The 12,165-nt window shown below is 46.6% G+C and overlaps 1 protein-coding gene across 1 annotated transcript in view; it reads right to left on the bottom strand.

Annotated features, from left to right (window-relative positions):
• The window catches only part of LOC144753773 (dehydrogenase/reductase SDR family member 4-like), a 362,846-nt gene that overhangs the window by 59,117 nt on the left and 291,564 nt on the right, over positions 1-12,165 (bottom strand). The window contains exon 7 of the mRNA XM_078641349.1: positions 10,279-10,413. Within this exon, the coding sequence (XP_078497475.1) occupies positions 10,279-10,413 (135 nt within the window). The remainder of the gene's footprint in view (positions 1-10,278; positions 10,414-12,165) is intronic.

The following is a 12,165-nucleotide window of genomic DNA, read 5'->3' on the forward strand; positions in this document are numbered from 1 at the left end:
CCATAACACTGTGTTGTTTCTGAAACTCTTATCAAGTATGGCTGTCCAGGTTCCAACCTACAGCAAGTAACATTTGTTAAAAATAAATGAGAACTGTTATTCAGAAGTTTATGATTTGTGGGAATGGATGCAATGGGTGCAACAGATTAACACACAATTTACATCAAAGTGCTACATATTCCATGTGATAGTATGTTATCACGCAGAATGGAGTGTCGATGGAGATTGCTACAATTTGCTATACTGATATACACAGGGTCATCTTTATTTTTGTTTAAACCATGTGGGGGAAAAGTAAACTTACATGAATGGAACAATTGTGAAGTGTGCATGGTTTCATAACAGCCAACCGATTTATATCTTTGACAATTATGGAAATTAAAGTTTGAAATGGGTAATGAAATAATAATGTGTATTAGCCAGGAAATGTGTGGAGTGTCACTGACTGTAAATGCTGCATCTTCAACTTGTTCTATGCTCAATAGGGTGTATGTAGATTCTTTTTTAGCCACCATTTTTGTGTGAGTTTCAAATTATATGGTTCAAACAGGGCTGTATCATTGATAAGTTTCCACAGTGACTGCTGGTGACCCTCAACAATGGAGGGGTGTTCACCCTCAACAGTGGAGGGGCGTCGACTCAGTTGAGAGCATAGTAAATATTGCACAATCCCAGTGACAGGCACTGTAACAAATCACAATGCCTTTAGGCTCAATGTCAAAGCTCTCAATCATGACTCGCTAACAGATGTCTGTTTCTAACGGCCTGTGACTGAGAGCTCTGGGCTTGAGAGTGAAGGCAATGTGAGTTTCTAACCATGCCTGTCAGCGGGCCAAAAAAGAAACAACATAATGTATTTACTTACCTATGCTTCCTCGCCCTCCATGTTGTCGTTGGTATGCAGTCAGCACGAGTCCTCCTGGAGCCTCAGCCAACTCCCCTCTAAGAATCTGGGCAATACCCTCATGCTGCTGATAATGTTAGTAACATGGGAGAGGCAACAGGATTGATTGGAGCTGACTGCCTTGACACTCCATCAGGCACTGGGGGCCTGTGCCTGCTATCCACCCAGATGTCTACGACTGGTAGGTGGACAGTTTTAAAGTGTGCATGTCAGGTTGGCCATCGTAAGAAAGACGGCCAAAGTTACATGCATACTTTAAGCAGCCATGGCCGGTAGTGGGAGTACCTGTGGGGTGGTGACGTGGGGAGGGGGAGGGGCAGGGTGGTGGGTAGTTATGTATGGATTACGGAGTTTAACAGGTAAGTAAACCTATAAATAAATAAAACGAATTTTGTTGCGTGCACTGCATCCCATTTGGTGATGCAGTGCACACAACGACATTCGTTTGATATATTTATATGTTTACTTACCTGTTTCGCTCTGTAATCCATACATTACTACCCCCCACCCTGCCCCTTCCCCTCCCCACGTCACCGCCCGGCAGGTACTCCCACTACCGGCCGCGGCTGACTTTAAGCTGAACTGAGCACCACTCCTCCCCTGCTGCTAGTTAGTGGTAATGGCACCACCCTCAAACAGTGCTCATACTGGGAACAGTGAAAAATGGTAATTCATTTTATTACCATTTTATTTCTCACCTTTGCTGCACTGGCAGCAGGGGTACGATGCTCCTCTGCCCTATTGGGGAGGCCACCACTGTGTTTCAAAGGTACGAAACTGAATTCTAATTTAGGGGCCGATTAGGATGGCGGACGGACCTGCGTCCGTCCGCCACCCCAGAGTAGGAGGGACCGTCCGCAGGGGCAGTGGCGGTCCCTCCATGCAAATTAGGATGTGACCGCCACCCTGGCGGTCACATCCTGTATTTTTAACATTGCCGCGGGTGCTGCTTGAAGCAGCACCCGCCGCAATGTTAAAAATGAAAGCAGTGCATTTGCATGCACAAAGCGTCAGGCACCGCGCGGTGCCTGCCGCTTCGTGCACGCAAAGGCAGGGGGGTACCATAGGTACCCCCCATGTGCACCCCCACCCCCCCTTCACCCCATGGGGCCCGCAACGGGCCCCCAAAGAAAAGACCGTATGCCTTTCCACGGCGGAAATGCCACCGTGGAAAGGCATAGGACCACCAACATCCTAATATGCCTGGCAGTGTCTGATAGACACCGCCAGCCATGTTAGAGCTTTTCCGCCACGGTCGGGAGGCGACTGCGGCGGAAAAGCTGCGGACGGTCTTCCTGACCCCCCAGCCATCCTAATCTGGCGGGGGGGTCTTTGAAGGCTCCGCAGTGGTTTTTCCGCATCCGCCGGGCCGGCGGACACTTTCGCCGGCCCTGAGTATGCGGAAAAACCGCAATCCTAATCGGCCCCTTAGTTGTATAATTGCTCTTAACTGCCGTTCTGTGTTGCAGTAAATTCAGGTTTCTTTTTGGGAGGTCTCAGGCTGAGGCCAAATGTGATTTAAATAGGACACTCTTTTAGAAAGCATACACATTCCATTGTCAATACCCTTAAAGACTGTTTGCATGTTTTCTTGATCAATTTGCCTAATTCTTTCTGCAGCTTCTTTGTCTGAATATCTATTTAATTTGTTATAAATAGTATATATTCCTGCAGCAATTAATTGTTTATTTCCGAGCACTGACCGTGAAGTGGAGAAGTAGGAAGACAAAGAAGATGGTTTTCCTGATACGTCACATAAATAATTGTGATGGAGCAATGGAAGCGTATGCCAGGAAAAATGCAGTGACTAAGAATTCTATCTGAGGAAAGCATTATTCAGTGTAATGTGCAGGCTGTAGTTAATGTATAGTATATATGTTTTGCCGAACTCTTTAGAGGAAAGAGAACCAGTGACTGGAAACCACTAACTTGAAGAGCTAACAAACTCCAAGTCAGTCTTTTTGCGGCAGTGCCTCAAACTTGGGATGTGCCCCCTCCATCATCATTTTCCATGAGGCTCAAGATGCTGTTGTTCCTCATAGAAGTACAGAATATCTGCAAAGGCAACATGGAACCTTAAAAACTGTTAAAATGAATAGTTCTGGAAAATACCATTGGCCTAGATTTCACTCCTGCTTAATTTTCCGAGTCCGTTCCTCTGCCTCTGCATGCCATCTCCTTTTCCGACAGTTTTTCCCTAAACTGCTCATGGCTTAACTGCAAGATATCTGGTAAATATCTCTCCATCTTCCCCTCTCCTCCTGCCCATGCAGCCCCTCTGAAAACTACCAACACTCACCACATGTAAACATCAATACCTGATGGCTAACAGCAATCTCTCATGGACTCTCCCCTCTGTAGCTCCCGAATGGCTAATGTCTCTACTCCTGCCCATGTACTGATTCTCAGCTGCTGATATATTATAACTGCATATTTGAATCTGCTGAATTATGCACAATAGATTTAATTAAATACCCTTGTAATGCATATACAGATGTAATATTTTGTTGATGTGTATATACTTTATACTTCATGTACAGTATATTGTGTTTTCTCAGGGCTGTGCATCTGTTATTTATTATTTATTAATGTGCAGTATTTATGGAACGTAAACACGTGTTCCCAGAAGGGTATCACGGCTTTGAGCACCATTGAGTTGGGTAACAATAAACATCTGTTATTCAGTGACAAGATACCCTTGGGTGAAAGTGCGCTTTACAAATACACGTTATGTCATGAAACTGCCACACAGCCTATCTACTGATGTGCTGGGGAAAGTGGCACTTTAAGTCATCAGTAACTCACAGAAGAGCTATGGTTTAAGCTTTTTTCTGAATCTAACATAGGCCCTAGTGAGGCGGAGATCCAGGGGTAATAGATTCCACTGGGCCGCTGCAAGATGGGTGAAGCAGCTTTTTTGTTATATTTCGTTTCAGCTACGGCTAGATTTACTGGTGTCAAATTTTTGCAGGTTCATAAAACTCACCTTAGATCGAAGGGTCACAGGGCCGGAATTGTGAAAAGTCTTGTGAGCTTGGCAGTGAAGCTTAAACATTGCTCTCTTTCGGATGGGCAGCCAGTGGAGGGCTTTTAGGCAGGCGGAAGCGGAGCTGTAGCTATCTTTATGCAGATGAATTTCGTGGCCGCGTTTTGTATCACCTGCAGGCGAGTGAAAAGATAGTCACCCACCCCATAAATAGAGCATTTCCGTAGAACAACCTGCTGCTGCTGCTGGCAACTAGGGCTTGACATACGGTTCTGCGTCCGTCGACTGGAATCCACCAGAAAAGTTTTCTGAGGAGTTTGAGCAAGCCAAGGCATTCACCACAAGGGGCATTGACTTCTTCTCAGGAGCAGGCCATGCAGGTAAGAGCGGTGAGGTGGGTGGTGACTCGACAGATGACGAGGGAAATTATTTTTTTATTTAATTTTCCCTTGTATGTCGAGTCCCCCACGCCATCGCTCTTACATGCACGGGTTGCTCCTGCATGAATAATGACTCAAAGAGGACTCCTAGGTTTTTTGCGGCTTTTTATGGCTCAGGTGCTGGCCCCAGAGATACAGGCCACCATGATGAATCCCAAATCTGATGGGCAACTCTGAATAGTTGAATCTCAGTTTTTTTGCCGTTTAATTTTAGGCAGTGAGCCATCATCCAACTGGCTACCTCAGAGAGGCAGCTAGAAATCTTGGGGCATATTACCAAGGATGGCGATAGGCAATTATCGCCGGTTTGCTAAACGGCAATAATTCTATCGCTCTATTAGCAAGCTGTCGCTAACTGATGTTAGCAGCAGCTTTTAGGTGATAGCGAGTGGTTTGGGGCCCGCTTTGCATATCAGCGATATTTATCGCTAATGACATGCAAAGTGGGTGTACCCAACCTGTTAGCGACTGAAAGCAGTCGCTAATGTCGCTATCGCCTATTAGCAAGGCAGGTGTAGCGATGGAAATATTCCCGCTATCGCCAAAAACCAACGCCTGCTCAGACCAGTTCTTAGCCATGTTATCCAATGGGAGGTGGATAACATGGCTAAGAGCATTTTGTCGCTAATGCGTGAATACCGCTGTATTCTCAGCGATATTCACGCATTTCACCTGATTTTTATCGCTTTTGAGATAAACCTTGCTAATAGTAAGTTATCTCAGCGATAAAAAACGGTGATGCGCGGCGATAAAAATATTGCCGCTAACCCTACTTAGCGATAAATATCTCTATTTGTTGGTAATATGCCCCTGAGTTCTTGGTTTCTTCGTGCTCCTCCTCTATTGAGATGACCAGTTGGGTATCATCTGAATACAAGCATATCTGAAAGCCCCGATTTCTGACCATCTTCTCAAAGTGTAGATTCAAGGACGAGCTTTGAGGTACCCAGTAGTTGGAGCTTTGGAGGAAAGAGCTAACCATATTCAGTTAAATGGACTGGCTCTTTTTGCTAAAAAAAGATCCAAACCATTGGAGGGCTGTAGAATGAAGCCCTAACTCATGACGTTTTTTTATCATTTGGCTGTGTGAGACAATATTGAATGCTCCAGAGAGATCAAGTAGAATCAGGGCAAGGCATCTACTTCTAATCTAATGTTATCCAGAACTACAGGAAGGATATATTCTGTATTGTGCTTGGCTCTGAATCCTTTCTGGGAAGGGTTTGGTAGATTGTTGTCCTCCAGGAAAGCTTTGGACTTTGGGCGTGTACAGAAGCATGGCAGTAGGGCAGTAATTGGATACAATAGAAACGTCTAGTCATACTTTTTTGGCCAGAATTATTCCTGGTTTCCAAGTGTCCGGGTACTCAGCATTCATCATAGAAGAGCTCAAAGTTTGGGTCAGATGATGACTCAGAATGTGAGCTAGGCAAGAGAGGATAAAATGGGCACAGGGGTCAAGCGGGTAGGCTGAATTGACTACTAGCATCAGCTTCTCAACCTGTTCCCTTGACATTTTAGCAAGACTCCCCAAATGAGCTTTTGCTTCCAGGTGTGGCCCTACCTGATCCCAGGGAAGCTCTGTTAGGGAGGGTTGAGTGTCTAAAGTGGAGTATATTTTATCGATATTAATCTGTGAAGTAATTAGCTATTGCTTCCCAGTGGTGGAGGGCTGAAGTGGTGATGGCGTGTGATAAGCTGGTGGGCTTTGGAAGTTCTTTTACAACTTTAGAAAGTTCTCTAGATGAACTGTTGTTTTGGTCTAATCTTCAGATGAAGTAATTTTTCAGAGCTCTTTTCAGCATTCTATGATAATCAATAGATGTTGGTAGACTTGACGATCAAATTGGCTTTTAGAAAGTTCCTTTTCGCAATTATGTAGAGGTCTGGATATAGCTGCATTCAAATTTGCCAAGTATCTCTCAGGGGAGTATCATTATCAAACTCCAAGGGAGTGAAGTTAAATAAAAAGGATTCGATACTGATGTAACACCGGGACCTATTCTGAGTATTGTGAATTTTGGAGGTTGTTTTTTTAATTGAGGGGAGTGAGAGTGAGAAGCCAATGATGGAACGATCTGACCAAACTTAAAGGAGAAATATCAATACGTGAATGGTGTCAATGTTAGAGAACAGCAAGTCTAGTGTATGTGTGGGGCCAGTAATTTTTTGATTAAGCTGTAAGATTTGCATGCAACTTTCTAACTGTTTATATAGAGGATCGTCCAGATTGTCAAAATGCAAATTAAAATCTCCTATCACTATGTAGTGCTCATGCTTTAAAATAAGTGGGGAGAGCCATAAAAGCAGATCGACAGCCCACTGGGAGTTGTAGCTGGGGGGTCTGTAGAGGATAGTACCCCCCCAGCAGTCTATGCCCTTTGTAATGCTAACAATTCACGTTTGGCCGAGAATGAACTAGGTTCAATGGAGCATATTTATGTAGCCTAAAAAATAATGGCTGTGCCTCCTCCCAGGCACCCTATTCTATCGCATTTCAGTATCTTGTAAACTAAGGGCAATGAGATCGCAATATTTAGTAGGGAATAATTGGTGAGCCATGTTTCCGTAATAAAGACTATATCTGCAGTGGAATCCGTGAGAATGTCCCACATCTCTAAACAATGTTTAGGTAGTTCTCTAGGGTTAAAATACAGGCATTTCAAGGTGTGTTCTGCTGGATATCTAGTTAAACTAGATAAACTTATGGGGGTGTTCCTTTTTTGGCCAACCTTCCCATTTACAGTTACAATAGAAAAATGGGCCTTCAGCCTGCCCAGGTGTACCCACCATGCAGGGTCACAATCTTTGTGCCAAGGGTTTATTTAGTGACAAAACAGTGTCCATCAAGTAGAAGAGCTTTACCTTAGGATCTCAACTGAAAACCAGCAGAGGTTCTGGTGTTGTCCAAGCGCAGATGGGCTTGCCTTTGGCACGCAGGTGACACAGCGGCACAGCGCCCTTAATTAGAAGCCTCCCATTCATAAGTTCACTAGACTGCTAATCTCAAGATGGCGGTCCCAAGCGCTTCCTGGTCAGCCTGGTATGACTCACCATTGCCAACTGAATGCTGGCATCTCATTAATTGCTTTCCAAAAGTGAGGTCCCCAAACAATTCACTTTGCTTACTGTTTCTAAAATGTACCGATCTTAAAAAATCTAAAAAAAACTTTAATGTTCATTCCCCTTCTCTATGTAGCAAGATCGATATTTTTTCACGGTTTTTAGCAGCAAAAAGTCATACACAGTATTTTCTATGTTTTTAGCAGAAAAATCATACAACAGTTTCAATAAAAGCTCCTGTGGCGATCGTTTGAGCAGGAGCAAGCGGGGCGCACCCGGGCATCGAGTGGGCCGTTGCCAGTATGCAAGTAGGAATTGATGCAGGCATGCTTCAGGACCTTAGTGTTGGTCCACCCCGATTCCGAGGGCTCTTTTGAGCGGCCTTATGAACTGCTTCACCTCGCCGTTGGCTTGGGTCCAGTGAGGTGTGATTCTGTAGTGTTGGATGGCTCTTCGCTCCAGGAAGTAGTGGAAGACCTGGCCCTGGAACGGCTGCCCGTTGTCGGTCTTTATTTCTTCGGGTAGCACGAACATGGCAAACGTCTACTCCAAGGCAGGTTGAACGTTGGTGAATGCCGTGGACGGCACCAGTTCCACCATGGGAAACTTTGAGAATGAGTCCATGACTACCATGGTGTGTCACCCGTCCGGGAAGCTCCCGAAGTCAACACTGATATTTGACCAGGGCATGAGGCACGGTTCTTCAGTAATTACAGGGGTCGGAGCAAGGTTGTGTTCGGTGATGGTGCACGGGTGGCAGCGCCTGACCTCCTCATCCACCATTTTATCCATGTTGGGGAACCACACCTTTATATGTAGTCTGGCCTTGGTCTTGGCAGACCCTGGATGGCCTTGATGGGCGAGCCTGACCATTCGCGGGCACAAGCTTTTTGGAAGGAAAATCAGCTGCTCCATAGTATCAGTCCAGATCCACAGAAGCTGAGTTCATGCAGTACTCCCCAAAGTTGGCATTGGGAGTTCTGTTCTTTGGTGGTGAGCAGGGAGACTCTGTCAAGGAACCAATGCCACTGACCCTTCTCCAGGGCCTTCTTCACTCTTCCCTCAGTTTCATCCTCCTCGGTGATATCACGAAGATCTTCTTTTTTCACCACCACTTGGCAGGCGTTGGCTTAGACCATGTTTATGGAGGCCACTGTGTTGCTGGCATTGTCCAGCGCCAACTCGCCATCATTCACATGAGGTGTCTGGACAGGAAGTCAGCAGGGATGTTCACCTCTGGTCTGTACAGCAGTTGGAATGAAAACGCCTGTAGCTGGATCGCCCACCTCTCAATTTGTGGGGGTGATAGGCGTGAGGACCCGTTGAACAGCAGCAGGAGGGGTTTGGAGTCTGTTATCACCCGGAAAGGATGACCGCAAGGGTACAAGTGGAAGTGTTGGCACGCCCATCTTATGGCCAAGGCCTCCTGCTCTATTTGAACGTATCATGTTTCTGTCGTGGTTAGCGCCCGGCCGGCGTAGGCCAAGAAGGCACAGACTCCTTTGGTGTCTTCTTGCAGAAGGACTTCTCCTTGCCCAACCGGGCTTGCGTCGACCACGGGTTCCGTCTTCCTCTTGGGGTGAAAGTACGTCATGGTCGTCTGATCCAGAAGGACATTCTTGATGTTCTGGAATGCCTCTTCTTCTTTCTTGTGTTGTTTTTTTCTCTGCTGCCTCAGCGCCTTCGGGTCTGCATCTGTGGCCCGCAGGGCAAGATCCCTGGTCGTGCGTCCTGCGTGGACCGTGTCTCGGGCTGATAAGCACCCACAGCAGAGCTCTTCTGCTCTGACGAGGACCGCCGCACCACATAGCCTCGAGCGCTCCTGCTGCTGGTCTTCTGCGATACTGCCGCGTGCACTGCTGTCAGCAACCAAGTGCACAGCAGGCAGAGCACGTGATTGTGTGGGCCGCACAGAGCCTCCGATAGCACTTCTGGCCACTTTCAGCTCGCTGGAGCAGCATTTCAGCAGAGTGGGGAGACACAAGGGTCGCCAGTGTGGCCCTCTGGTGCAGGTATGTCACCGGGCCCTGACAGCGCACTGTGGAGACATACACACTAGCACTGGTGTACGTCTCGTCCAAAGGTCACGTGCGACCTGGGGCCCGTTTATTTATCCACTCGGACCGAGGGGTGATGCTGGCATACAATGTATTGTACTGACCGGGTGGCATACTACAGTATCCACTACACCCTACATCATCCTTGCATCATCATGTGCAAACTCATAAAACATGTCTGTCTTTTACTTTGATGACAGTAATGTCAGTGGGATCCAGCCCTGCCCCCATACTTCCTTTAATGAGAAAGCAAAAACACTGATCTATCCATCTGTCGAGTCACCTCCTGTGCAAGCAATAGATCGCAGCGGTAACAAATCCTGTTGATTCTGGTGATCATCCAACAAGTGCCTCTTTGCCCTATGTGATAAATCCACAAGATGCTTTTTTTCTGGACATAAAGGGCTGGGGTTCTCTAAACAAAGAGAGACAATCTGTTTCCGACAGTACTTCTTGGATGCAGGACTCCAAGCATCTGTAGGTGCTATCCCCAAAATCCTACAATCAACCCAAACTCCATTTGCAAAAATGACCCTGTACTCAGCCCTGCAAAAACATATTTATTACATTGCCTAATGTAATATGGTTAACCATCGAATACGTCCTCTCTCCCCTAACAATGCCCCACTGTAACTGATCCTTTACGTCCCACACACCTCTCCTTTTTCCAGATACTCTCTACACACCCACCGCATGGTCGTGAGAGCCAAGATTGGTGCCAGCACCCCCCCCCCCCAGTCTTGCATAAAAAGCCTTCTCTTTTCCCCAACAATTCCCCACTCTCACTGATTCAATTCCCATCCACCACTTTTATGCCCACATACTCACCACACTGCCAAACTTGGTGCGCGTTAGTCCTGGTGCCAAGCAGTTCACTCTGATGTTCCTTGGCGCCAAGGTCGATGCCAACACTTTGGTCAGGCCAAAGAGGGCAGTCTTGCTGACAGCGTAGGGGCCGATGCTCTGAAAAATGAAGCAATGCGTAAATATTCAATTTTGAGGCAGTAAAAGGAGGTGGATGAAGCATGAAGGGCCTCTGTATTGGGATTAACAAAGTTTAAAAGCAGAAAAACGAAAGAATATTATAGCAGCAGGTGTGCTTCCAAAGCTTCCAAAGTGCGTGTTTCAGTATTCACACAAACACCATAGCAGATTCTCATAGCATAAAAGACATCTGGATTGTACCAAACATTGGAAAAGCCAATAGATTTGACCTTTCTTGATAAAAGTGCACTCTTTTTCTATTTTATATTGCTACTTGATCCATCTGTGTTGCTGCTCTTTTCATGCACTCATCCATCCATCCTTCTACTTATCTGTACATTGATAAACACATTGACACATTTTTGTATTCACACAAACTTACTAATCAATGATTAAGGGCCAGATGTACAGCCAATTTTAGCATGCACAAACAAGTAATTGACCCGTTTGCGCATGCTAAAATTGGAATGACTCGCAAAAAAGTGTTGAGACTCGCTATTCGGAAGAAGCGTTCCCTTCCAAATAGCGACTCTGTAACCCATGTACGAATGTTTTGCAACCACAATTGCGGTCGCAAAACACTCGCAAATTACTACCCTCTTCAAGAGGGTGGTAATGGAGTCACAAATTGGAAGGGGACCCTAGGGGACCCCTTCCCCTGTGTGACAGGCTCTGAAAATATTTTTTAAGGGCAGGCATGAGTCATAGGAACTACTATCTGCCCTTAAAAAATTAAACGAAAATGTTTCTTTTTTTTTTTTAAATGCATCCCGTTTTCCTTTAAGTTAAATGGGCTGTATTAAAAAAAAAAAACTGCTTTATTTAAAAGCAGTCCCAGACATGGTGGTCTGCTGAGCCCAGCAGACGCCCATACCTGGGAGGGCCTGCCAGGCTGGCAAATTGAGAGAGGCTCATTAATATTCATGATCCTCGCAATTAGCGACCCCATTGGGAATCGCAAACAGTGTTAAACACACTGTTGCACATGTAAAATAGCACCTCGTAAATTGCGAGTTGGAAAAGACTCGCAGTTTGCGGGGTGCTATTTTGCGCGTCATACATCTGGTACTTTCATCTGGATGGCTGATTTTTAGTGCTGCTGTAACCTCAGCATTTTAGCTAAAAGTGCAAAAATAACATCAAGAGAGGAGGACAGGGAAGAACTCGCATGAATGGCTCATACGGACCTATGCTTACCATAACCTGGGGAAAGACTCATATCTTTCCAGCTACATGAAATTTGCCTTAAAAAAAGAATGAATGGGGGCATGGCTAAGATGGTGGAGCGGAAGGACGTGCTTCTCCATCTCTCAGCTCTCGCTCGACCAGGCCAAGGACCATACCAGCGGACCCAGGGACCAGCGGAGGTGAATTCCGGCGTGGAAAGTTCCCAGTGCCGGTGTTGTCGGCTGGAGACAGGGGGAGCGACGGCAGAGAACAGCCCTGAAACAGCCGGTCAGCGGACCAGACTCAGAGTGGAGAGGAGGCGTGAGTGGCTTGCTGACGGATGCCTCCTCTCCACTCCACGGTGTGGCGTCCTCGGAAAAAGTAAGCAGCAAGCTGGCAATACCGTGTGTGATATCCGCTACCCTCTGAGCCACCGCAGTGAAGAGTGAGAGGCTCGCAACGCGCCCCCCAGGGACTGGCTGGGAGTGCGGTGCGGGCCTGGGGGAGCGGCTGGAGACCTCCGGCCTACCAGATGGCAGCCGGGGCATGGTTCCTTGACCTCGC

This window comes from Lissotriton helveticus, chromosome 5_1 (assembly GCF_964261635.1).
Source record: "Lissotriton helveticus chromosome 5_1, aLisHel1.1, whole genome shotgun sequence".
In the NCBI taxonomy this organism is placed as follows: Eukaryota; Metazoa; Chordata; class Amphibia; order Caudata; family Salamandridae; genus Lissotriton; species Lissotriton helveticus.